This window comes from Aethalodelphis obliquidens, unplaced genomic scaffold (genome assembly GCF_003676395.1).
Source record: "Aethalodelphis obliquidens isolate GAN/ISIS:26980383/991018 unplaced genomic scaffold, ASM367639v1 scaffold35, whole genome shotgun sequence".
Taxonomy (NCBI): domain Eukaryota; kingdom Metazoa; phylum Chordata; class Mammalia; order Artiodactyla; family Delphinidae; genus Aethalodelphis; species Aethalodelphis obliquidens.
In genome coordinates, this window is record NW_020837979.1 from 1600022 (window position 1) to 1625210 (window position 25189).

At 50.1% G+C, this 25189-nt stretch overlaps 1 protein-coding gene across 11 annotated transcripts in view; it reads left to right on the forward strand.

Moving 5' to 3' along the window:
* UXS1 (UDP-glucuronate decarboxylase 1) overlaps positions 1-25189 on the forward strand; it is a 73803-nt gene that overhangs the window by 5795 nt on the left and 42819 nt on the right. For 5 of the 11 annotated variants that reach the window (XR_003437608.1, XM_027128688.1, XM_027128682.1 and 2 more), the window contains exons 2-5: positions 10411-10438; positions 11707-11770; positions 12811-12854; positions 23472-23532. Coding sequence is in view for 9 of the 11 variants with exons in the window: in XM_027128688.1 (XP_026984489.1) it covers positions 10411-10438; positions 11707-11770; positions 12811-12854; positions 23472-23532 (197 nt within the window). In the remaining 2 variants the exon portion in view is untranslated. Of the gene's footprint in view, positions 1-10410; positions 10439-10461; positions 10653-10679; positions 10755-11706; positions 11771-12810; positions 12855-22457; positions 22733-23471; positions 23533-25189 lie in introns of those variants that run through there. The other 6 variants (XM_027128684.1, XM_027128681.1, XM_027128685.1 and 3 more) reach the window with 4 other exon arrangements.

Below are 25189 nucleotides of genomic sequence, written 5' to 3' on the forward strand. Positions count from 1 at the left end.
TCCCTCCTTCCCTCCTTCCCTCCTTCCCTCCTTCCCTCCTTCCCTCCCTCCCTCCCTCCCTGTTAGCTTTTTTGGGGCTGCTGTAATAAATTGCTAGGAACTAGGTGGCTTTAAAACGAGGGAAATTGATTCTCCCACGATTCTGGGGGCCGGAGTCAGAAGTTGAGGTGTCGGCAGGGCCGCCGTGGTCCCCTCAAGTTGCCTTCAGGCTGCGGGTGCTTCATTCCCGGTGCTGGTCCTGTGGCCCCTTCCCTGCTGTCTGTCAGGTCCCTCCGTCCCTTAGAAGGTCACGGGTTCGAGGGCTCAGCTGGATAATCTAAGGTGGTCTTTTGGTCTCAAGATCCTTGATTACACCTGCTAAGATCCTTTTTCCAAGTAAGGTCAGTTTCCCAGGTTCTCGGAATTAGGATGTGAACATATTTTGAGGACCACCATCAATTTATGCCCCTCTTTTATTTTTTTTAAAGTCACTATGGACTAGAGGTTCCATCTTTGAGCACTTCCTTGATCTCCAGATGCTCCAGGCTCATCTTGTGTTTTCTGTGCCCCAAACCTGGAATCAGCCATTTCTACAAGGAGCCCTGCTTCCTCTCAGTGGAGAGTATGGATTAGAACTCAGGGTCTGAGCACTCACCGAGGTGTCCTTGCTTCCAGCTTTCGCAGTGGACAGAGCCAGGACAGGTGTGAATTCTTTCCAGTTGTGAGTTTATGCCGATGCCCCCAGTTTAAATCATAACGGGGTTCTTCCTCCCCTGCCCACTTCCCATATTGCTATTTCCTCCCTCCCACTATGAAAATATTGTTTCTGACGTCAGGAAAAACTCATTTGCTCTCTACTACCAGCCATACCGGTTTCAGAATCATTGCCTCGTTACCAGTACCAACGACAAGCTTAAGAAAATTCAGAATTTCTCCGTAGTTCTTTTTGTCCTTAGAATCTATCTCAGGGTGTACAGTTATTGTGTTGAAAAGCTCCATGAAACATGTTTTTCTATGCCTGATACAAGTCAGGTTTATTTTTCTGTTTGTGCTCCGTTTATTTTAGGATTTCTCTTTTCTTTCTGATTGTTAAAGTGTGTAAGCCATTTCCATGGTTCAGAAGTCAAACTGAATAAAAAGCTATGTGCAGACGTGTCTTGCTGCAATCCCTGGCCTCCACCCTCTTCCCACTGTCATTAGTCCATTTTATGCATCGTTGGTTTCTTTCTGCAAATCCAGGCATTAGGCTGTGTGTATATACACACCTGCTACTCATCGCTACCAGAAGGTAGTGAATCACATGGACGGTTCGCCCTCTTTTCCTTTCCTGCACAGTATTCCCTGGAAGGCTCTGGTATCGGCGTGCGGAGCTCACCTTTGCTCTGTGTATCTCTCCTGTGTGTGTGCCCTGCATTCTCCGTGGCCAGGCTCCTGAGCAAGGCGTTTTCCTTGTTTCAGACACTCTGCTCTTGGAAACACTGCTGCCGCGAGTAAGCTTGTGCGTGTGGTCCCCCGAGCCCTGCCCCAGAACACCCGCGTCAGAGCGTGTGGACAGCTCACCAGGCAGAAGTGGTGTCTCCTTTAGTGTGCATCCTCTTCCTAGGGGTGACGTCAAGCATCTTTCCAAGGGTTAAAGGATGCTAATGTATCTTTTTCCGAGGACTGTTCAGCTTTTGCCCATTTTTCTGTTGAGTTTTTGGTCATCTTTCCCCTCATTCTTAAGAGCTCTTAACACATGGGGGGTGTTAATTGTCCTTTGTGAGGTAAGCTGCAGCTGTTTTCTCGTGCCTCGAGTGGTTCCCAGGAAGATATCTGTGGTCTTGGTCCCCGTTCCTGGCGCAGAGCTCCTAAAACCCTTGGGGTTTCCTGAGCCATAGGGGTGTCTTCTATTGTTCCTAAGATGCCCCTTTTGATCACCCTGAGTTTTTGCTTGGGGGTGACTCAGGGTGGGCCCTAGATTGGCCTGGAACGGGGCAGGTCACTGTCAGCCTCACCCCGCCACCTCCGGAAGCTTTGTAAAAAGTCAACAGTGAGGTGTGGCGCGCTCCTCGGTGGGTGAGGAGCTGGGAGGGTGCTGCCTGGAGAGGCCGTGGAGGCTCTGGTCCCTCCGAGAGTATCCATTCGTCTGTTCCTGAGCTGCGTCCTTCCTGATAAACCGGCCGTCGTAAGGAGACTGTCTCTCTGAGTCCTGTGAGTCTTTCTAGCAAATTATCAAACCCAAGGAGGGGGTCGTGGAGCCCTGACTTGCAGCCAGTTGGTTGTGAGAAGCACAGGTGGCCCCGGGCCTGGTGGTGGTGAAGTGTGCCATCCTGTGGGCCTGAGCCCCTCACCTGCGGGGTCTGCGCTCAGGGCAGCTCGTTGGCGTCCAGGGGGCCGGAGCGCTGGTTGGTGGTGTGGAAACCCCGCACCCTGGGGTCAGCTGTGTTCTGGGGGTGGAAACAGATCTTAGGACGATTTTTCCGTTTCCCCATGTGGTTCTTAAGAACGTGGTCCAGGTGTTTGGAGGGAGGTGCGAGGCCTGGGCTGTGAGGGGCGCGGCACCCTGGAGGCCCGGGGGTCAGCGGGTGGAGAGGTGCACGGGGTTGGACCCCGGAGCCCAGGGCGGAGGTGACAGGTGCAGGGACTGGGGGCCCTCAGGGCCAGGAGGCAGGGCTGGAGATCTGCCCGGGGGTGGGAACCCTTCAGCGAGAGGAGCTGCTGTTGGAGGAGAGCCGTGCAGCTGAGGAGCCAGGATGTGATCCACCTGCCCCAGATGTTCAGACTCAGGGCTAAGCGCCGCCTGTGTTGCCCCCCGGGCCTGTGGCTGGGTGTCGCTCGCAGCTCTGCACCCTCCCTGGACTCCTGCCTGCCGGGCGTGGGCTGGCAGGTGTGAGCCTGGTGGGGCGGGGGGAGCCCTGCTGCGGGGACGGAGCCCTGGGGGGCGGGGGGCGGGCGGGGTGTCCCGTGGGGCTGGCTTTGAGGGGGGCACCCCGCAGAACCCCGCACGCTGGAACTTCTGTGTGTGCATGCACGTCTCCCTTCATCGTCTTCCGTTTCCTGCCTTTGTGTGGGATGAACATAATATAGTACGTGTAATACGCGTGGGGCACGATCAACGGAGTGGGCGGTGGGAGTGATGTGGAGACTTGGAATCCGGAGCAGGGGCAGGACAGGGACGAGTCACCTGGAGAGAAGGCAGGAGTGCCACGTGGGAGGGCAGTCACGGAAGCGCAGCCGCGCGGGGCCTGCGCTGGCCGGAGCCTGACGAGGGGGCCGGACCGGGGCCGTGGGCTCGAGGGACTCGCTGGGGCAGGAGCGCGAGGGTCTGCCGGCCACCTGGGGAGAGGGGCGCCCAGAGCTGTGCCCATCACAGAGGGAGAGGCGGCAGGGCTCTTGTGACATCGGTTTGGTTTTTATTTTAGTTTAATTTTTATTTTATATTGGAGTATAGTTGATTTACAGTATTGTGTTAGTTTCAGGTGTACAGCAAAGTGATTCAGTTATACGTATACATATATCCTTTTCAGATTCTTTTCCATTGTAGGTTATTACAAGGTATCGAATATAGTCCCCTGTGCTATGTGGTAGGTCCTTGTTGGTTACCGATTTTGTATACAGTAGTGTGTATATGTTCATCCCAAACTCCTAATTTATCCCTCCCCCCTTCCCCCTTTGGTAACTAAGTTTATTTTGTTGTTTAACGGTTGTCTTAGAACCGTTTAACCGTTTGTCTTAGAACGCGGAGCCTTCGGAGGCCTTGAGCAGGGAGGGGAACAGAGGTGGGCTCTCAGCTTGCGGGGAGATCGGCCGGAGCACTTGTTAAACCCTGGTGGCTCCCCACCCCCTGAGTTTCTGATTGGGGAGCCCTGCCGGGGCCTGAGAATCTGCATTTCCGACGGGCTTCCGGGGAAATGCTGTGTAGCTCTGGTCCGAATGAGCCTCTGCCCTGTCTACCTCGAGGGTCCCGGGGGCCGGGCACTGTCCCCTCTCCGGGCTCCTCCAGCAGCGGGAGTCCTCGAGATGACAGTTGAGTTTGGGGTCTCTACTGCCTGACCGGCTTGGGGATCTCATGGGTCATGCTGCACTTTGCAAGTGTGGTGCTGCCCTACCTGGACGGACCTAACACTTCGGCTCCCCTGCAGACCTTAGGGAACTTATTTCAGGCTTCCTCCCTGCGGGCTGTGGAAATTGCAGTGATACCAGAGCCTAGAAAGGCCTTCCTTGTGTTTCTCAGACTCTTATGCGTAAATACACCTGCATGAAGTTTTAAACGTGTGTCTAGTGTGAACAAGCAGAAATGGATTCTACTAAGTCTCTCATCTCAGTTAATAAGTGACATTTTTACATGTAAAGACTTTCTGAAGGGACCGATGTTACCTACAACGCCCACAGTTTCTTGCGTTTTAACCACTTTGGGGCACAGATTTTTCTCATGGAAATGTTGGGGCAGCTTTCTTAGGAAAGTCTCTGGGGAGGTGTGAGTCACTTAGGTGTTCTGTGCCGCATTTGGGGACCCGCCAGCTGGGCCTCTGGAGGCTGCGGGGTGGGGAGCTGGAGGGCTTGTGCTGGGGCTCGTCCCGGAGGCCGTCCTGGAGGAGGTGTCTCTGGAGGGAAGCAGGGCTGGCGCAGGGCCTCCGCGCGTGGCCTGGGAAGGATGCCAGTCGCCAGACCACCTCATCTGGGCAGCTTCCATTCTGTGTAACCGCTGGCATGAACGCAGGTCCGGCTGGTGGGGCAGGGTTCCGGGCCAGCTCTCCTCGGGTCGGGGGGCTGGTGGGGCAGCGTTCCAGGCCAGCTCCCCTCGGGTCGGGGGGCAGGAGGGCTCCCCATTCCGTGGCTGCTGCCCTTCGTGTGTGATGCTGCCTGACCCTTAGCCACCTGATGGTTTTAGGGAGACCTGGAGGCGGGGAAGCTCCCTCCTCTGACAGCCCCGTGCCTTATCTGGAGAATTTTAAACAGAATAGTATCTTGTAATTTGAACCCTCTGATCGGTTTAGGATGCGTGTCCTTGTCTGCTTTGAAGGCCTTCAGTTGAGCCACCGCAGGGTCTGTATCTGTTCCTCGGGGGCCGGAGTTGTGAGGGTTCGTGGGAGGTGAGCAGGGCTCCTCTTTCGTGGGCGCGTTTGATGCTGTGATCACACAAGGCAGGCAGCCTGCGTGGTAGGGATGGGGGCCCCGGGACCTCAGCCACCCTTTCTGCCCAGGCGGGAGGAACTTTGCCCGGATCCTGGGTCGATGGGAGATTAAAGCACCTGCCTGTGCTCTGGTTCTGGTTGTTCCGCTGCGTGACCGACCCCTTCGGGACTTGCACAGAGCAACGGCTGTTTCACCACCCTCATGGGTCTGTGGGGTGGGAATTTGAAAAGCAGAGTCTGTTCTCTGGTGGCGTCTAACCTGACGGTTGGGACTCACACAGCGGGGCTGGAGGGTCCCCTTCCCAGAGACTCGGCTGGCAAGTCTGCCCCTGAGGACAGCTCGGCCGGCGTGGTTGTTGGAGCCCCCGTGGGTGACCTGTCTGCCCTCGGGTGGTCACGGTCCTGCCGGCTGGCCCTGGGCTGCAGGATCCGGTGTTTTCAGCAACCGAGGCCCACGTGCACGCTGGTTCTGACCGGCTGCGCAGACTGCGGGGAGGGCCAGGACCCCTCCTCTGATGGGATGTGTCACCTGTGGCACCAGGGAGGGTCTCGCTCTCTGAACATCACGCTGACGCTGTGGAGTGCGGCAGACGGGCTGGGCCTGGCCTCTGCTGAGCCCTGTCTCGGGACCCGAGAGGAGCAGGGGCGGCCGGGGGAAGGCGCCCGCACTGCAGCGTCCTGGAACTTTCTCCACAGACGGTGCGTGGTTCGGATGAGCCCAGGAGCCTGGGCGGTACGGGTTTCCACTGTGAATCTGCCTCTGGATGAAGCGTTTCTACCTGCGCAGGTGGAGCATCTTTCTCGGTCAGTGGGCTGCGTGGCCCTGAGGATTTCACGAGGTCTCCGTGCTCAGTTGGGGTTTGATCACGTGTCCCATGGGCGTCTGGGGGGAATGAGCTTAGCAGCCGGTTTGGGGAAAACAAGGTGCCTGTCTCCGTGGGAGTGGGGATGAGCCCGGGCCCTAGACGGGCTATGCAGGCCTGGGAAGGAGGCCCCCGCATGGCCCTGTCACACGGCTGTGGGGTGACCTGACAAGCCACAGGTGCTCCTCTTGGCTCTGGTCTTCAGCTGTGACGTGGGAGTGACAGCGTGACCTTGGGCTTGGAAATGGTGAGCCCGGAAGGCGCCTGCAAGGGCCCTGGGGTCATTCCAGCGCCACCGAGTCCCTGCGCCACCTTGTCCTTGTCCTGAGACCCAGGCCGGGTCTGTTCAGAGTCTGTTCCTGCCCCCCGTTAGACACCTCTCCCCGTCACTGTGGGATGGAGAGGAGGCGAGAGTGCGTTTGTCCCAGCCGTTATCCCTCCCGCAGCCGCCCCCCAGCTCTTAGCCTGTGACAAACCCGTGTCACACCCGCCCTGACCTCCCGGCCCATCCTGACGCCCTGTCCTCTGCTTTCAGCTCGCTTCTCCCCTGCCCGTCTGCCCCTCACACCCCTGCTTCCTCTGGTGCTGAAACCCTGCTGCCTTCACCACACTGAGTGATGCTGGTCACCTGCTAACCAGGGCCCAGCTACCTAAGGGGAAGTTCATGGGCAGAATCCCTGGGGGAGCTTGTCAGGAACACAGCCCCCAAGGCCCACCCTGACCTGCAGCCTCGTCTTCCCTCCCCAGGGACCTCTGCTGCCCTTCTCCTCCCAGGGCATCCATCTCCTGCTGAGCCCAGAAGGCGGCTCTGCTTCTGAAGATAAAAAGGACTAAGCAAGTGATGTTTGTGAGAAAGGAAAAGCATTCCCTGACCTCCGTTTGGCTGGTTTTGTGCCTGGCCTGCCCGTGCTTGGTGTTTTGAGTGTGAATAAGGACACTCCTGCTCTTGCAGGGAGACCCACCCTAAGCTGCCAGTTAAAAAGAGGTGCCGTGGTCACCATGGCCACACGGGGGGCCACAGCGTACCCTGCGGGGGAGGGGGGGCGCTGTCCCGAGAATGGAGTGCCCCGGCGAGGTGCACGGAGACCCTGTAAAGGCAGCTGAAGTGGTGAGGAGGTGCGGAGTCCTGTGGGGGTCCGATGGTGGGGCGGGGGTCACAAAGCCCTGGGGTGGGCAGGGAAGAGCAGCTGGGGAGGAGGGCGCGTGTCCGGGTGCCGCGAAGGGGCATTTCCCGCCCACGGTCCGCATTATCCGTCTGTAAAGGGCGGCGAAGCTCCTGAGGTGCGCGTCTTCCCCGGCAGATCCCGGGCCGCCCGCGCTTCCCGAGGGAGACGAAGAAGCAGAGCCCTGCTGGGGCCGGGGGGATGACTCGGGAGACCTGTGTGTCTGCTTCCCGGGAGGGGGAGGGCAGACTTACCTGCTCTCAGGTGCTCTAGGTGACCGCAGGAGGACCGAGAAATGTCTCCAAAATAGACATTTTAAAGAGATTCAGGAAGAGGTTGAGAAGGAGAAAACGGAATAAACTAATAACCGCGGGATGATTTGGGAAGACGGTCAAAAGGCTGTCACCACTCGGAAGGCACCTTAGGGCCCGGGTCATCTCAGGCGCAGTTAGCTCCCTGGCACAGAGAGAGGGGGACGCTTCCGGGCTGCTTTGAGGAGCTAATCCTGAAGCCAGAATGAGACAAGGTCCACGGTGAGGACGAGTGTTGCAGGGTCTGCACCTCCTGGTTCACGGGCACCTGGCATCCCAGGTGAGCAGTGACCCAGACAGAGACGGGGACGGGGGCATGCAGCTTAGCAGGGGCTCAAGAACCTTTTCCCTCCTTTTTACAAAGCAAGGTAAGCACATAGATACACGGAAAAAATAGTCAGCATTTGAACTCAGTATTTTGGCGTCTTCAGACAGTCTTTTTTTTTTCTGTGTAATTTTTAGTAGCAGATATATTTTCTCGTCTGGGGCCGTCACACCTGCATTATCAGGTTGCAGCATGGTTTCGTTGCCATATTTTTATTGAGATGTAATTGATATATAACGTTTTATTAGTTTCAGGTGTACATGTGATGATTCAATGTGCGTGTGTGTTGGGAAATGATCACCATAAGTTTACTTAACATCCGTCACCACACAGTTACAGATTTTTTTTTTTTTTTTTTGGCGGTACGCGGTCCTCTCACTGTTGCGGCCTCTCCCGTTGCGGAGCACAGGCTCCGGACGCGCAGGCTCAGCGGCCATGGCTCACGGGCGCAGCCGCTCCGCGGCACGTGGGATCCTCCCGGACCGGGGCACGAACCCGTGTCCCCTGCATCGGCAGGCGGACTCTCAACCACTGCGCCACCAGGGAAGCCCCACAGTTAGATTTGTGTGCGTGTGTGATGAGATCCTGGAAGACTCACTGTCTTAGCAGCTTCCTTCAAATACTAGGACAGTGTTGTTAACTACAGCCACATGCTGTACACGACATCCCCAGGACTTATTTTAACCCCACTTCACACCACCCATCCCTCACCTCCCACGTCTGGCAACCGCTGATCTGTTCTCTGTACCTGTGAGCTTGGGTTTTTGTTGTTTGTTTTTAGATTCTACATGTAAGTGAGATCCTACGGTATTTGCTTTTCTCTGACATTTCACTTGGTGTAATGCCTTGAGGATCCAGCAGTGTTGCCGCACATGGCAGGATCTCCCTCTTTTTGTGGCTGAATCATATTCCATTGTGTATATACACCATATCTTCTTTACCCATTCATCCGTCAGTGGACGCTCACCTGACGTCTGTATCCTGGCTGTTGTGAATAGTGCCGCAGTGAACATGGAGGTACATGTATCCTTCGGAATTAGTGTTCTCATTGCCTTTGGATAAATAGCCTGGAGTGGAATTGCTGGATCGGGTGGTAGTTCTGTTTTTAATTTTTTGAGGAACCTCTGCACCGTTTTCCGTAGCGGCTGCACAGTGAGTGAACCAGGGCTCCCTTTTCTCTGCACCCTCACCAACACCTGTTATCGCTTATCTTTTTTGATAATTGTTACAGTCATATTTAATGACTTTATGATTTCATCACGTGAATGGCTATATCATAATTTATGTAATAGTTCCCCAATTGTAATGTATTTTGGTTTACTCTTTTTCTTAATTATAAATAAGGCTGTGCCTCGTGAAGGCCGCTTTCTTGTGTGTATACTTATTTCCTGAGGATAATCCTCAAAAGTAGGATCCCATGGTCCAAAGGCATAAACATTCTTTGTTTTATAATGAGTAATGAATATAGTACAGCTCCATTTTAATTTCTCCCATTTCTTGCTTACTTGCCACTTTCTACTTATTTATTATCTTTTCGATCATAGTTTCCTCTTGTATTGGAAGAGGGCTGTGCTTTTATGGTTTCATCATGCCCCTTGTTCACAATGGGAAGCTCTTGCAAGGAGCATGATTTTGGACACTGAGAACTCTGCAGTGAACGTTTATTAGCCCCCGTGCTGGGTATCGGCAGATGCAGTGAGAACATGCCTAGTGTCGCCCCTCACCTCGGGGCCTTCCGAAGCTCCCAGGATTGCCAGCCCCGGACTCCAGGGTGTGTGTGTGTTTGCTCCCTGCTTCCCCAGCATCTGGCAGCACCTGAGTGCTCCTGGGGGGGAGTGCTCACGTGGGGCCGTGTCGGCATGTGGACAGAGCCTTAGCGACACCGTTCTCTGTGGGCGCCTCTCTGTGAGGTACCCTCTGGTCAGTAACTTCAAGTGCGTGTCGTGGTCTAGTGTGTCTGTAAAGTCACCCCTGGTCAAATCCACTGCGGCAGCCGGACCGGTTTAGACGCGGTTACTCAGCTGTCTGCCGTCAGGGAGGTGGCCCAGCAGACGAGGCTGTGATGTAGGGGAGCTGGGTGAGGGCTGAGAGAGAGGACGGCCACAGGGTCAGGCCATCCTCTGCTTCTCTGAGTCTCGGTCTCATCGACATTGGAGGGGAGGGGTTGGACTGAGCCCTGGGATCTCTTTGATTCTTGCAGGTCTTTGATTCCCGTGACCGGCTCTTCCTCAAAGGCTGGGGACGTACTGCGTATCAAAGCACGTGCACCGTGGCACTCCAGGCCCCAGAAGGTTATGCCCGAGTCAGGGGTATATAGGGTCATCTTTTCACTTATGTTTAGTCGCACTTATTATTTTATTTATGTAGGTACGTATGTATGTATTACCGGCTGCACCGTGCAGCATGCAGGGTCTTAGTGCCCCGACCAGGGATCGAACCTGCACCCCCTGCAGTGGAAGCACGGAGTCCTAACCGCTGGACCGCCAGGGAAGTCCCAGGACTTATTATTTTGAAAGTGTGCATTTTATTGTCTTCGTGAGCTATAGTTTTCATAGGCAACTTTAAGGTATTGGTTAAAAATTAATATTGTATTAGTTGGAGTCCTTGAATGTTGTGAACTTAAATATTGACTGCTCCTTTCTCTTTCTCTTACAGCTATTTGGGGCAACTTGGTTAATATGAGGTAATTGTTTTTAATAACTCGGCTGTTACGTTTGGGTTGAGAGGATACATTTCATTGTTGCATATACACCGTGACGTCATGGGCTGATTGAGGACGATGTAAAAGCGGAACTGAGCTTCTTGGTGTTCACACGTCCAGCGCGTCTTCTGTCCTGGGGTGTTCTGGAGGACGCAGCTGGTTATCACGCTGACCCAAGTCCAGCTCAGATGTGACGGTGAATCTCGAGGCAGCCGTGGCGGCTCCTTGGTGCCCGCCTCAGGCCTTCCTGGCCTTGTAGACAGAAGAGGGTGGACCTGAGCTTTCAGGCTCCTGAAATGTAAATGGCATTTCTGGGCGGCTTGAGCAAAGCACTCAGGGGCACCTTTCCAAAGCCTCTTAGGGAAACCGAGGCTGCCCTCACCCCCAGGAGCAGACCAGTGGATGCTTGAGCCCACTGTCCGTCCCAGGGGAGGGAGGGCCCGGGGACCTTCTGGCCTGAGTGAGCATTATTTGTGTTGCTCAGCAGAGCATGAGGGACACTTGTAAAAGTCAAATCCTTGTGTCAGTATTCTTAAAAAAAAAAAAAAAAAAAAAAAAATCAGCGAAAGTCATAAGCATTATTGTAAAAACAAATTTGGTGCCGTGAGTACAGTTTTACATTTAAAGAAAAATCCCCTCCACTTTGTACTTCTTGGTGTGACTGTCAAAGAGCAGCAGTCGCACTGCGGTGGCAGCAGGCTTGGGAAGTCAGCGCAGCTGCGGGCAGCCGGGGAGGGTCGCTCTGCCCCCACCGGGCTCTTCACGTCCAGTGGGGTTTGCAGGGCAGCTGGGGCCGTGTTGACCCAATTCTTCCCGCCGGGGCTGGTGTGTGTCTCCTGACAGAGGCCCCTGTGTGTGGCTGGAGGGCTGCTCAGGCCCCATTAAAGGAGCTCTGTCTTTGCACTTGGAAAAACTCCATTTTGCATTAAATCCCAGGAAAGCCCAGCAGAGAAACTTGTACTCCCTATAGACACGCTTCCTGCCTCTAATTTACAATCCCGTGTTGGGTGGAATGTGAAAGTGAGATGGTCTTAGTTTAACAGAAGCGCCCCGTCAGGTGGTGGTGAGCCTGGGGTACGGCGCTGAGGGGCTACCCCCAGCCCCCTCCTCCCCCGCCATCCTGGGGGGTTGGTGCCCGGGACGGGTTCTTGGGGAGGAGGGGGCTAAGTGCACCCTTTGGCCTGTGTTGCGGTGATTTGTTCAGAAATACACCTGGGAGTCACAGAGTCTTCCTGGTCTCAGTTTTGTAGTTTTCTACTCAACAGGTCCATCCAGGAAAATGGTGAACTCAAGATTGAAAGCAGGATTGAAGAGGTTAGTCTCTTTTCCAAACTTTGCCCCTCCTTTTCCTGCCAATTTGGTCCACTTCAGTCCCTTTGCTTGCGCTGGTGTCTTTATCGTGGCCGCATGATGCCGACCTGTGATTCTGAAGCCATCTCGCGGAATCATTCCCTCATTTAAGAAGGACTTTTAGGCTGCGGCCGCGCCTGTGTCAGCTTTCGTCCATTTGCGAAGGTGCGGTGTGTTAAAGCTGCCCTGCAGGCGAGATGGATTGAAGCTCTTACGGGACTTTTCAGGGGAGCCTTTCCAGGCTCCTAGAGGGACGGCAGTGAGGACCTTCACCAGGCATGGGGGCAGGGGCCACCCTCCACTCACCTGAGCAGGTGCCAGCAGGAAACACGACCCGGCTCGTTTGCGAGCACCCGGGGACACACAGAGCAGGGCGGGCGCACGAGCGGAGGGGAGGCTGCGGCCTGCCTCACTGAAAGCCGCCAACTCTAGCCCACTTCACACCTTCTGGTTAAAATAATTGCTCGTGTTTTAGTCCAGCGTCGGTGCAGACAGACTGTTGTAATCTGGGCTGCGGGAGCGCTGGGAGCTGCTCACGGGGACTTGGAGGCACATACCGGCTGTCCTGTGCAGCCCCGGCCCTGGCCCGCGAATGCAGTGGACACACGGCCTGCGATGCAGGCGCTGTGCTGATGGCGGGCGACACACCGGGGGCAGCCCCCGGGGGTCCTCTCTCTCACCTGAAGAGAAGTGGGGGTGGTGATCACCTGTTTTCACGAGCCTGAACCCCCTTTGACTTTGCCCGTGAGGTCGGGAAGGAAAAAGGTGAATGTCCTGAGGGCTTAGGCATCTCTGGAGCGAGAGATTCCAACACGCATTTCAGCATCTCGATTCTAGGATTGTGAGTCACGGGGTCTTACTTAACCTCAAGTTGGAGGTGAATCGTAGAAGGAATTAAAATCTGTTTCACATCACGTCCTGTCCCTCTGGAACATCAGAGTGGGTGAGCGTGGTGGAGGACTGGGTTTCTGCTTGAAAACTGATGCTGGTTATTTTCGTTTTAGATCGTTGAACCACTAAGAGAGAAAATCAGAGATTTGGAAAAAAGGTATGTGTACTTTTTCTTTTGTTTAAGAAAATACTTATATCTTACTGACCTTAGAAGGTCAATATCTAATGTCAGTTCATCTCACCTGAGTAATTAACTCTGTAATTTCAAAGATACAAGGCACTTTCAAGACAGGGACTTTTCCACGAGAACGTCAATTTTTACTCTAAAATTCGGATGCAGTGTTTTTAAATCTTTTTTTCCTTTGCTCATTAAAAAGTATTTCTGATGAAAGCTATGGGCTCTCTCCAGAAAAAAAAAATATTTAAATGATTTTTTTAACATCTTTATTGGAGTATAATTGCTTTACAATGTTGTGTTTTTGCTGTATAACAGAGTGAATTAGCTACATGCATACGTATATCCCCATATCTCCTCCCTCTTGCGTCTCCCTGCCACCCTCCCTATCCCTATCCCTATCCCTATCCCTATCCCTATCCCTATCCCTATCCCTTCTAGGTGGTCGCAAAGCACTGAGCTGACCTCCCTGTGCTATGCGGCTGCTTCCCACTAGCTATCTGTTTCACATTTGGTAGTATATATATGTCCATGCCACTCTCTCACTTCGTCCCACCTTACCCTTCCCCTTGCCTTTGTCCTTTATTCCTGTCCTGCCCCTAGATTCATCAGAACCATTTTTTTTTTAGATTCCATATATATGTGTTAGTGTACGGTATTTGTTTTTCTCTTTCTGACTTACTTCACTCTGTATGACAGACTCTAGGTCCATCCACCTCACTACAAATAACTCAATTTCGTTTCTTTTTATGGCTGAATAATATTCCATCGTATATACGTGCCACATCTTCTTTATCCATTCATCTGTTGATGGACAGTTAGGTTGCTTGCATGTCTTGGCTACTGTAAATAGTGCTGCAGTGAACATTGTGGTATGTGACTCTTTGATGGTTTTCTCAGGGTATGTGCTCAGTATTGGGATTGCTGGGTCACATGGTAGTTCTATTTTTAGTTTTTTAAGGAACCTCCATACTGTTCTCTATAGTGGCTGTATCAATTTACATTCTCATCAACAGTGCAGGAGGGTTCCCTTTTCTCCACACTCTCTCCCGCATTTATTATTTGTAGATTTTTTGATGATGGCCATTCTGACAGGTGTGAGGTGATACCACACTGTACTTTTGATTTGCATTTCTCTAATGATTAGTGATGTTGAGCATCCTTTCATGTGTGTGTTGGCAATCTGTATGTCTTCTTTGGAGAAATGTCTATTTAGGTCTTCTGCCCATTTTTGTATTGGGTTTTTTTTTTTTTTTTTTTGCAGTACACGGGCCTCTCACTGTCGTGGCCTCTCCCGTTGCAGAGCACAGGCTCCGGACACACAGGCTCAGCAGCCATGGCTCACGGGCCTAGCCGCTCTGCGGCATGTGGGATCTTCCCGGACCGGGGCACGAACCCGTGTCCCCTGCATCGGCAGGCGGACTCTCAACCACTGCGCCACCAGGGAAGCCCCTGTGCAAAAGCTTTTAAGTTTCATTAGGTCCCATTTGTTTATTGTTGTTTTTATTTACATTACTCTAGGAGGTGGATCAAAAAAGATCTTGCTGTTATTTATGTCATAGAGTGTTCTGCCTATGTTTTCCTCTAAGAGTTTTATAGTGTCTGGCCTTACATTTAGGTCTTTAATCCATTTTGAGTTTATTTTTGTGTATGGTGTTAGGAATTGTTCTAATTTCATTCTTTTGTATGTAGCTGTCCAGTTTTCCCAGCACCATTTGTTGAAGTGTCTGTCTTTTCTCTGTTATATACTCTTGCCTCCTTTATCAAAGATAAGGTGACCATATGTGCATGAGTTTATCTCCCGCCTTTCTGTCCTGTTCCATTGAGCTGTATTTGTTTTTGTGCCAGTACCATACTGTCTTGATTACTGTAGCTTTGTAGTATAGTCTGAATTCTGGGAGACTGATTCCTCCAGCTCCATTTTTCTTTCTCAGGATTGCTTTGGCTATTCGGGATCTTTTGTGTTTCCATACAAATTGCGAAATTTTTTGTTCTAGTTCTGTGAAAAATGCCAGTGGTAGTTTGATAGGGATTGCATTGAATCTGTAGACTGCTTTGGGTAGTAGAGTCATTTTCACAATGTTGATTCTTCCAATCCAAGAACATGGTATATCTCTCTACCTGTTTGTATCATCTTTCATTTCTTTCATCAGTGTCTTACAGTTTTCTGCATACAGATCTTTTGTCTCCTTAGGTAGGTTTATTCCTAGATATTTTATTCTTTTTGTTGCAGTGGTAAATAAGAGTGCTTCCTTCATTTCTCTTTCAGATTTTTCATCATTAGTGTATAGGAATGCAAGAGATTTCTGTGCATTAATTTTGTATCCTGCTACTTTACCAAATTCATTGATTAGCTCTAGTACTTTTCTGGTAGCATCTTTAGGATTCTCTGTGTATAGTATGATGTCATCTGCAAACAGTGACAGTTTTACTTCTTTTCCGATTTGTATTCCTTTTATTTCCTTTTCTTCTCTGAGTGCTGTGGCTAAAACTTCCAAAACTACGTTGAATAAGAGTGGTGAGAGTGGACAGCCTTGCATTGTTGCTGATCTTAGAGGAAATGGTTTCAGTTTTTCACCATTGAGGATGATGTTGGCTGTGGGTTTGTCATATATGGCCTTTATTATGTTGAGGTAAGTTCCCTCTATGCCCACTTTCTGGAGAGTTTTATCATAAATGAGTGTTGAATTTTGTCAAGCTTTTTCTGCATCTGTTGAGATGATCATATGGTTTTTATCCTTCAGTTTGTTAATATGGTGTAACACATTGATTTGCGTATATTAAAGAATCCTTGCATTCCTGGGATAAACCCCACTTGATCATGGTGTATGATCCTTTTAATGTGCTGTTAAATTCTGTTTGCTAGTATTTTGTTGAGGATTTTTGCATCTATATTCATCAGTGATATTGGCCTGTAGTTTTCTTTCTGACATCTTTGTCTGGTTTGGGTATCAGAGTGATGGTGGCCTCGTAGAATGAGTTTGGAAGTGTTCCTCCCTCTGCAATATTTTGGAAGAGTTTGAGAAGGATAGGCGTTAGGTTTTCTCTAAATGTTTGATAGAATTCGCCTGTGAAGCCATCTGGTCCTGGACTTTTGTTTGTTGGCAGATTTTTAATCACAGTTTCTGTTTCAGTGCTGTGATTGGTCTGTTTGTATTTTGTATTTCTTCCTGGTTCTGTCTCAGGAGGTTGTGTTTTTCTAAGAATTTGTCCATTTCTTCCAGGTTGTCCATTTTATCAGGATATAGTTGCTTGTAGTAATCTCTCATGATCCTTGGTATTTCTGCAGTGTCAGTTGTTACTTCTCCGTTTTCATTTCTAATTCTATTGATTTGAGTTTTCTCCCTTTTTTTCTTGATGAGTCTGGCTAATGGTTTATCAATTTTGTTTATCTTCTCAGAGAACCAGCTTTTAGTTTTTATTGATCTTTGCTATTTCCCTCATTTCTTTTTCATTTATTTCTGATCTGATCTTTGATTTCTTTCCTTCTGCTAACTTTTTTGGGTTTTTTTTGTTTTTCTTTCTTAATTGCTTTAGGTGTAAGGTTAGGTTGTTTATTTGAGATGTTTCTTATTTCTTGTGGTAGGATTGTTTGCTATAAACTTCCCTGTTAGAACTGCTTTTGCTGCATCCCATAGGTTTTGCATCATCATGTTTTCATTGTCATTGTCTCGAGGTATTTCTTTGATTTCCTCCTCAGTGATCTCTTGGTTATTTAGTAGCGTAATGTTTAGCCTCCATGTGTTTGCATTTTTTACAGTTCTTTTTCCTGTAATTGATATCTAGCCTCATAGCATTGTGGTCAGAAAAGATACTTGATACGATTTCAGTTTTCTTAAATTTACCAAGGCTTGATTTGTGACCCAAGATATGGTCTGTCCTGGGGAATGTTTCATGAGCACTTGAGAAGAAAGTGTATTCTGTTGTTTTTGGATGGAATGTCCTATAAATATCAATTAATTGAAGCTTGTATTTCCTTATTTATTTTCATTTTGGATGATCTGTCCATTGGTGAAAGTGGGGTGTTAAAGTCCCCTACTATGATGGTGTTAGTGTTGATTTCCCCTTTTATGGCTGTTAACATTTGCCTTATGTATTGAGGTGCTTCTGTGTTGGGTGCATAAATATTTACAATTGTTATATCTTCCTGGATTGATTCCTTGAACATTATGTAGTGTCCTTCTTTGTCTCTTGTAATAGTCTTTATTTTAAAGTCTATTTTGTCTGATATGAGTATTGCTACTCCAGCTTTCTTTTGATTTCTATTTGCATGGAATATCTTTTTCCATCCCCTCACTTTCAGTCTGTATGTGTCCCTAGGTCTGAAGTGGGTCTCTTGTAAACAGCATATATACGGGTCTTATTTTTGTATCCATTTAGCCAGTCTGTGTCTTTTGGTTGGAGCATTTAATCCATTTACATTAAAGGTAATTATTGATATGTATGTTCCTATTACCATTTTCTTAATTGTTTTGGTTTTGTAGGTCTTTTACTTCTCTTTTGTTTCCTGTGTAGAGAAGTTCCTTTAGCATTTGTTGTAAAGCTGGTTTGGTGGTGCTGAAGTCTCTTAACTTTTCCTTGTCTGTAAAGGTTTTAGTTTCTCTTGAAAATCTGAATGGCATCCTTGCTGGGTAGAGTAACCTTGGTTGTAGGTTTTTCCCTTTCATCACTTTAAATATGTCCTGCCCCTCCCTTTTGGCTTGCAGAGTTTCTGCTGAAAGATCAGCTGTTAACCTTATGGAGATTCCCTTGTATGTTATTGCTTTTCCCTTGCTGCTTTTAATATTTTTGCTTTGTGTTTAACTGTTGATAGTTTGATTACTATGTGTCTTGGCGTGTTTCTCTTTGGGTTTGTCCTGTGTGGGACTCTCTGTCCTTCCTGGACTTGGGTGACTATTTCCTTTCCCATGTTAGGGAAGTTTTCAACTATAATCTCTTCAGATATTTTCTCAGACCCTTTCCTTTTCTCTTCTTCTTCTGGGACCCCTGTAATTCGGATGTTGGTGCGTTTAATATTGTCCTAGAGGTCTCTGAGACTGTCCTGAATTCTTTTCATTCTTTTGTCTTTATTCTGCTCTACGGTAGTTATTTCCACTATTTTATCTCCCAGCTCACTTATCCGTTCTTCTGCCTCAGTTATTCTGCTATTGATTTCTTCTAGAGTATTTTTTTTTTCCTGGTATGCGGGCCTCTCACTGTTGTGGCCCCTCCCGCTGTGGAGCACAGGCTCTGGACGCGTAGGCTCAGTGGCCATGGCTCACGGGCCCAGCTGCTCCGTGGCATGTGGGATCCTCCCAGATCGGGGTGTGAACCCCCGTCCCCTGCATCGGCAGGCAGACTCTCAACCACTGCGCCACCAGGGAAGCCCTAGAGTATTTTTAATTTCAGTTATTGTGTTGTTCATCACTGTTTGTTTGCTCTTTAGTTCTTCTAGATCCTTGTAAAATGTTTCTTGTATTTTCCTCATTCTGTTTCTGAGATTTTGGATCATCTTTACTATCATTACTCTGAATTCTTTTTCAGGTAGGTTGCCTATTTTGTCTTCATTTATTTGGTCTTGTAGGATTTTACCTTGCTCCTTCGTCTGTGACATATTTTTTTGTCACTTCATTTTTTCTTTTTTTTTTTTGATGGGTGGGGCTGTATTCCTGTCTTACTGGTTGTTTGGCCTGAGGTGTCTGTCCAGCACTGGAGTTTGCAGGCAGTTGGACAGAGCTGGGTCTTGGTGCTGAGATGAGATCCTCCGGCAGGCCTCGTTCCGATTGATGTTCCTGGGGTCTGAGGTTCTGTTAGTCCAGGGGTTTGGACTCGGAGCTCCCACCCCAGGAGCTTGGGCCCAGCCTCTGGCCTGGGAACTGAGATCCCACAAGCCAGTCGCTGGGGGTTCCTCCCGCCCCCTTAGGTGTCCGTGGTCCCCCAGCAGTGCCTGGTAGGTGCCCTAGTTGTGTGGAGACACAAAGTTAATTGATTTTTTTCAGGAGTGTTCCTGAAGCCCGACCCCAGATCCTGTGGGAAAGCCTTTCCTCTAAGGCCCTCTGTCAGTTTGATTTCTGCAACCTGTGACGATGCAGACACATGTCCACATCAGTGTCATTGGTCCCCCCGCCAGTAAAATTCCCAAATAGTCTGAATGTTGGTAGAAGGAAGGATCTAGGGGTGTTGAAACCTTCCTTTCCCAAGCCCTGCGGATTTCTCAGTTCCTGCAAACTCGCGGCACACAGTTTGAGGCCACGCCTGCCCTCTTTTGGCTCCAGCAGGCGGTCAGATGGTTCCTAGCACCTGCTGACCATCTCAGAGGATTCCGAAGTAGGAATGCCATTTGTTGGGCCTGGAACCCAGGGCCACTTGGAAGCACCATGGGACGTTAGGGGTGGGGAGCCTGTGATCCGTCCCATTCAGTCATTTGTTTGCTTTTGTCCCCATACTGCCAATACATCGGGAAGCTTCCAGAACTGAGTCCAGGCGAAGTGGCTGGGAGGGAAGAATGGTATTAGGTCGTGGACACTCTTACTTGAATCGGTTTCCAGAGGAAGGTCCTGGGTCCTGCTCATGCTCTGTCTGGGCTCCATCTGTGTCTTGGCCTCGGACACGGGGACCTCTCCCTTGAGAGTGTGGAGAAAACTCCCAAGTGTCTGGAGTAACAGTTGGGTCTTAAGAGCTTTAAAAAAGAAAAAGGAAGACATTCATTCATTAAAGTTTGTATATGTTTTTTCCCCCTGGGATGTGTTTGGACGATGTGCTTAGCCTTGTGTGAGCCCGTCGTCAAGTCTAGAATAAGAAGGTAGAAATGCAGAGCAATTTTTTTGGATCTCGGTGTTTTCATTAAATGATCAAGGAGAAAGGAGGAGGGAGAAAATTCATCAGACTAACTGTGCTCGCTCACTCTCCTCTCGCCCTCAGCTGATGGCTATGTGCAGTCACCAAGCTATCAATTTTAACTCTTACCTGGAGCAAACGTTGTTACTTGTTTTTTTAACTGATTCCATCACGAATAGAAGGCTGTTATTTGTGCTTTTATCTTTCTTGCCACTATCCGGTGCTGAAATGACACTGCCTGTAACATTTCATTGGATGGGAACCAGAAATCCTGCCTTCGATAGGACTGCTGTAATTTGAGGACTGTTAATTGAAGCTGTTTAAAAAATAGTTTACAGTAAGAAGTAACCCACCACAAGTTTTACCTTGGCTGGAAAAGAAAGAAGAAATCTGCCCACCAGTGATTATTTTCTTTAGAGAATAGCATTAACTTTCTTACGAAAAGAACGTGAATCATTTAGGTGACTCTTCTAAGGCAGTGGCTTTACACACAGGATCTCTTGAATTATGAGAATTATACAAACTCCCTTTGATACTTCTGTGATGTTGTTGTTCCTTTTAACTCGGGAAGAGACGCACACGTATGACTGTAATCTGAAATAGTTTTCCGGTAACTCATTCCTGTGAAACCGTGAGAGTTCCCAGTAAGCTGGGCACCGAGGGTGAGTGCCCGCCCCGCGGGGCTGCTTTGCCGTGACTCAGCCTGAAAGGGTTCTGTCGCTCCAGTGGGCGAGCCAGTCAGGTGACAGCTGGGCCCTGGTTACTGGGTGAGTCAGAAGGTCAGGTGCGGGCGTGACCTTGTGGAAGTTGGAGGAGCTCGGTCTAGTTTCATTCCTCCTGACTTTGTGTGATAGGAATGTTCACACAGCCATCCTGACCCCGGCAGCATAAGAATGTCACTGGGAGGAAATACATGATCGTCACTTGGGGGCAGAGGGGCGCCAAGAAATAAGGACACAGTTGGCAGGTCAGCACCAATTTACACAGGGAGGCACAGGGGTCAGTGCCGTCCGAGCAGCCTGGGTCGTGGACTCTGCCGTGTTTTGTTTTGTTTTTAGAGAGTACTGACACCTGGGCCCCACTCCCTGCAATGATGCTCTCATGGCCCAGCATGCAGACTGGGCTTTGGGAGTTTGCACATCTCCCCAAGTCATTCTAATGTACAGGCAAGTTTGATTTCTTTTCTTTCTTTCTATTTTTTTTTTAAATTGACGTACAGTGGATTGACAGTGTTGTGACTCTCTGGTCTTTTGGTCCTCCTGACCTCACGCTCCAGTTCCTAATAGTTGGATTGCATGCTGTTTCATTCCATCTCCACATCTTTAAACATTCTTTGAATAGATAGCAGGGTAATAATGCTAATTAAAATTCTAAGTAAAAGTACCTAGGCTCTCCTAACAAAGAGGAAGGTTAGAGTGTAGAATGGGATAACTAGTGACTGTAGGCTCCATCTGGGGGGTAAGGAAAGGTCCCTTACTGAATTCACGCTTCGTTCTGCCTTCCTGCCGCTTCTCACTCAGAAATGCAGGCTTCAGGTGGGTGGCCTCCCGACACTTCCCCATGGCTGCTGTGTCCCCAGCGCAGGGCATGGCCTGGAACAGGTGCTCCAGAAAAGGTGCCTAACACACGAATACGTGGGTGAGCGACACCTGGGTAGGATTTTAAAGGGGCCCTGGCCTTAGAGAAGCCCACACCTCGCCCTTGCCCTGTTCACCCAGCTTGGGGCTCGGGGCTGAGCCACCACCCCCTCGCACGGCCAGCTCGGTCACCCGGCTGTCACCACAGCCTGGGGGTGCACACCCAGGAGGACCCTGGCTCCCGCCTAGAGCTTTGTGCCCTGAGTCCTCAAAGCGAGGAACGAGGGCCGTGAGATCGTTTTTTAAACGTTCAGTAACATCACCCATGTGGAATCTGAAACTTGGTTGTTACACGTCAGAGAAAAACAGGGCACGAAAGCAGCCAGCGTTGCGTTTCTTAGATCAAGGGCTTCTTAGCACACACTGTTTAGAGCGCTTTTCTTAGTCATCCTGCACCAGTGACTGTGTCAGGCGGCTGTGTCTGCTTCAGTTTTATTTCTTTTAAGGATATTTCCTATAAGAAAACAGTTTGGTCTTCCTGCCTGGTGTAAATAGCATATCTGGTTTCATGTTAAGCTTTCATGCAGGCACTGTTCCAAGCTCACCACTTGGATGAAAATCGGTTTCAGTGGACAAATTGGCCACCTCTTCCTGGATGCACAAGTCTTGTCCTGTGTTCCCTCCGCCCACTTCATTCCCAGGGTGCAGCCCTGGCCCCCCCTTCCCCGTGACTCTCTCTAAAACCCTTCAGCCTGGAGGGGATGAACCCTCTGTGGGTGGGTGAGGGAAGGGAGGCGTCAGGACGGCCTGGAGGAGAAGCGGAGAAGCGGGCTGGTGGGCAGCGCGGGGAGGGTGGGATGGAGCTGAGTCAGCTGGGCCCGTGGATGCTGGGAGCTCAGACTGAGGCTGGAGCAGGGGTGTCGGGCCCTCGGAGAACGGGGTACCAGGCAGGTGGGAGGGCTGCCCCGGCCAGTGCTGGGGCTTGCTTTGTCATCCTCCCCGGCCCCGCTTCATCAAGCGCTTGCTGTGGTGGCCGGGTCCCAGGACGGCTTGCGGGCAGCCCTCTGGCTCAAGGGAGCAGGAAACCCAAGGTGCCCAGAGCGCCTGGGGGTCTTGCCCCAGGGGTGTGGACGGGGTCACAGAACTGACACGGGAAGGCTGGCATTCTCACCATCCCCTGGGCGTCTCCCAGCTGCCTGCCTGTGTTTGGCGTCTGCGTGGCGAACTTGACCTTTTGAGAGTCTGGAAGCTCCTGCGGGGGGATCACGTGCACTGCCAACCCGCCCAGCTCTGTTGTCAGCGAGCTTCACTCCTTCAGGAGACGAGAAGCACCTGCTTCAAGGTCTTGTGTCTGAGCACCTGTCCTGCGCCGTTCAGCTCAGCCACTGAGGAGATGCATTCCACGTCCTGGCTGCGGGTGTGGAGCGGATGGAGACAGGGCCCCCGCCCAGCACATCTGCAGTTAAAATAATAACTCCAGAGCTGCTTTCTCCACATTTTTTAAAAAGCCCTTTTGTTTCTGACCACTTTAAGAGTGGATATTTCAAGTCTATATTTATCAACTCTCTTTTGAAACTTTATATGTCTTTTATGCTGCCCCAGTCCTGGAACATCCGTGTGGGTTGGGGACTGGTGGCACCTTGATGGGGGCAAGAGGCATTGAAAGATAAGGTGAGGCCCCAGACAGGTTCAGACGGACCATGGTGGGCAGAAAGGGCTGATGCCCAGTCACTTTGTCCAGGGCCCCCAGCTGGGTAGGGGAGGCTGGAATTGTGAAACCGCCCGAAGAGGGGAGGAGTCTTACCTAACACCCTCTTTTCCTCCTGGGGGTACAGTCGGCAGGGCTGGGTCTGTGACCCCACACAGCCAATATCTTCCTCCCAGGCCTGGGCACGGCACCTCGAGAACGCCACCCCTCCCGTGTTTTGTGTTCAGCCCTGGCTGCCGGTGGCTGGTACTCCCTGACGTTTTCCCTGTCCAGGGGTAGCATCGCATGTCACACCTGTGTGATTGTCAGCAAGGAGCAGGTTGATCGTGAGCTCAGGGTTAACCAGTGCTTGCTTGGTTGCCGCAGCCCCCTTTCGGAGAAGAGAGGGGAGCAGATAGTAACAGTTCTCAAATCCGGCATTTGTTTTGGTGGCAAGTAGAGAAAATACTCACATGAGATGTTTGACTCTTTCTTTTATAATTTCTTTATGTTATACAGCTTCACCCAGAAATACCCGCCTGTAAAATTTTTATCAGAAAAGGACCGTAAAAGAATTTTGGTAAGTTTACACATCTGATTCATATTTGTAATCGAGGAATTTGCTTTTTAAATGCAAGTGTGATTCACAGCGCATAAAAGTCACCGGTACGGTGTATACAGCTCGGCGTATACAGTGGTGTATGGTTTGTTCTCAAAGTCCTGCACCAGCTCCACATCCTAATGCCAGAACATTTTATCACCCAAAGAAACCCCATAGCCGTCAGCAGTCATTTCCCACCCCACCCCCCTGCCCCCCCAGCTCCTGGCAACTACGAGAACGACTTTCCGTCTCTGGATTTGCCTGTTTGGGGCATTTCAAATGATACAGTGTGTGGTCTTTCTCTTAAACTTCAACGTTTCCAAGGTTCGTCTGTGCTGTAGACAAACCTGGACCTCACTCCTTTTAGAGCTGAATAATATTCCATTGTGTGGTGGTACCACACTTCGGTTATCCAGTTATCAGTTGCTGGGCGTTTGGGGTTGGTTGTTTCTCCTTTGAGGTTATTGTGAATAATGCTGTTGTGAACATAACGGGTGGGTACAAGGTTCTGTGGACGTAGGTTTCCTCTCCTTTTGGGTATATGTACACCTAGGAGAGGAATTACTGGGTCGTATGGTGACCCTGTGTGTAACTTTCTGAGGAAGTGTGAGACTTTCCGGAGCAGTGGTTTTTAAACCCTCTGCTGGTTCACACGCCACCTTGATAAATACACTGGGGGCTTCCTCGGCTAGGGGTCTGCCTGTTAAACGCGAACACAAATTCACCGGTGAAAGAACCCCACGTGCGGGCCGTGCAGCAGAGTGTGTCCAAGGAGATCGGCCCTTTGCATTTTGTAGGAGTGCCAGCTTTGTTGAGATATAGTTCACGTACTGTGCAACTCACCCCCTAAAGTGTACAATTCAGTCGTTTTTAGTACATTCACAGGGCTGTGCAACCATCATCGATTTCAGAACGTTTCGTCCCCAAAGAAGCCCTGAGCCTGTGAGCAGTCACTCCCCATTTCCGCAGCCCCTCCACCCCTGGGCAACCAGGAATTGACTTTGTCTGTGGACATGAGCCAATTCTGGGTGTTCATACAGGTGCAGTAATGCACTGTTTGGCCTTTTGTGACCAGCTAGCATGTTTGTAAGATTTATTCCTGTTGCAGCATTTATCTGTACTTCACATCTTTTCATTACCAATAATATTCCATTGTATGGATAGGACACACTTTATTGTCCATTTATCCTATGAGCCATGTGGCAGCTCTTTAAACTTTGGAGGAACTGCCAGACTGTTTCCCACATCGGTTGCACCGTTTCACATCCCATGACACGCAGCAGTGTGTGAGGAGTCCGATTGCTCTACGTCCTTGTCAACACTTGTCACGATAGGGCTTCACACCTGCTCGTAGGTGTGAAGTGCGCTTTCGTTGTGGTTCTGATTTGAGTTTCCTGATGGCTGACGATGTTGAGGATCTTTTCATGGGTTTATTGGCCATTTCTGTATCTTCCATAGAGAAATGTCTACTCAGACACTTAGCCCATTTTAAAATTGGGTTCTTTTTCTTTTTATTATTGAGTTCTTTATCCTAGATCTAAGTTTCTTATCAGATACTTGATTTGCAAGTATTTTTTTCCCATTCTGTGGGTTGTCTTTTTGCTTTCTTGATGGTATTCTTTGAAGATTTAAATAT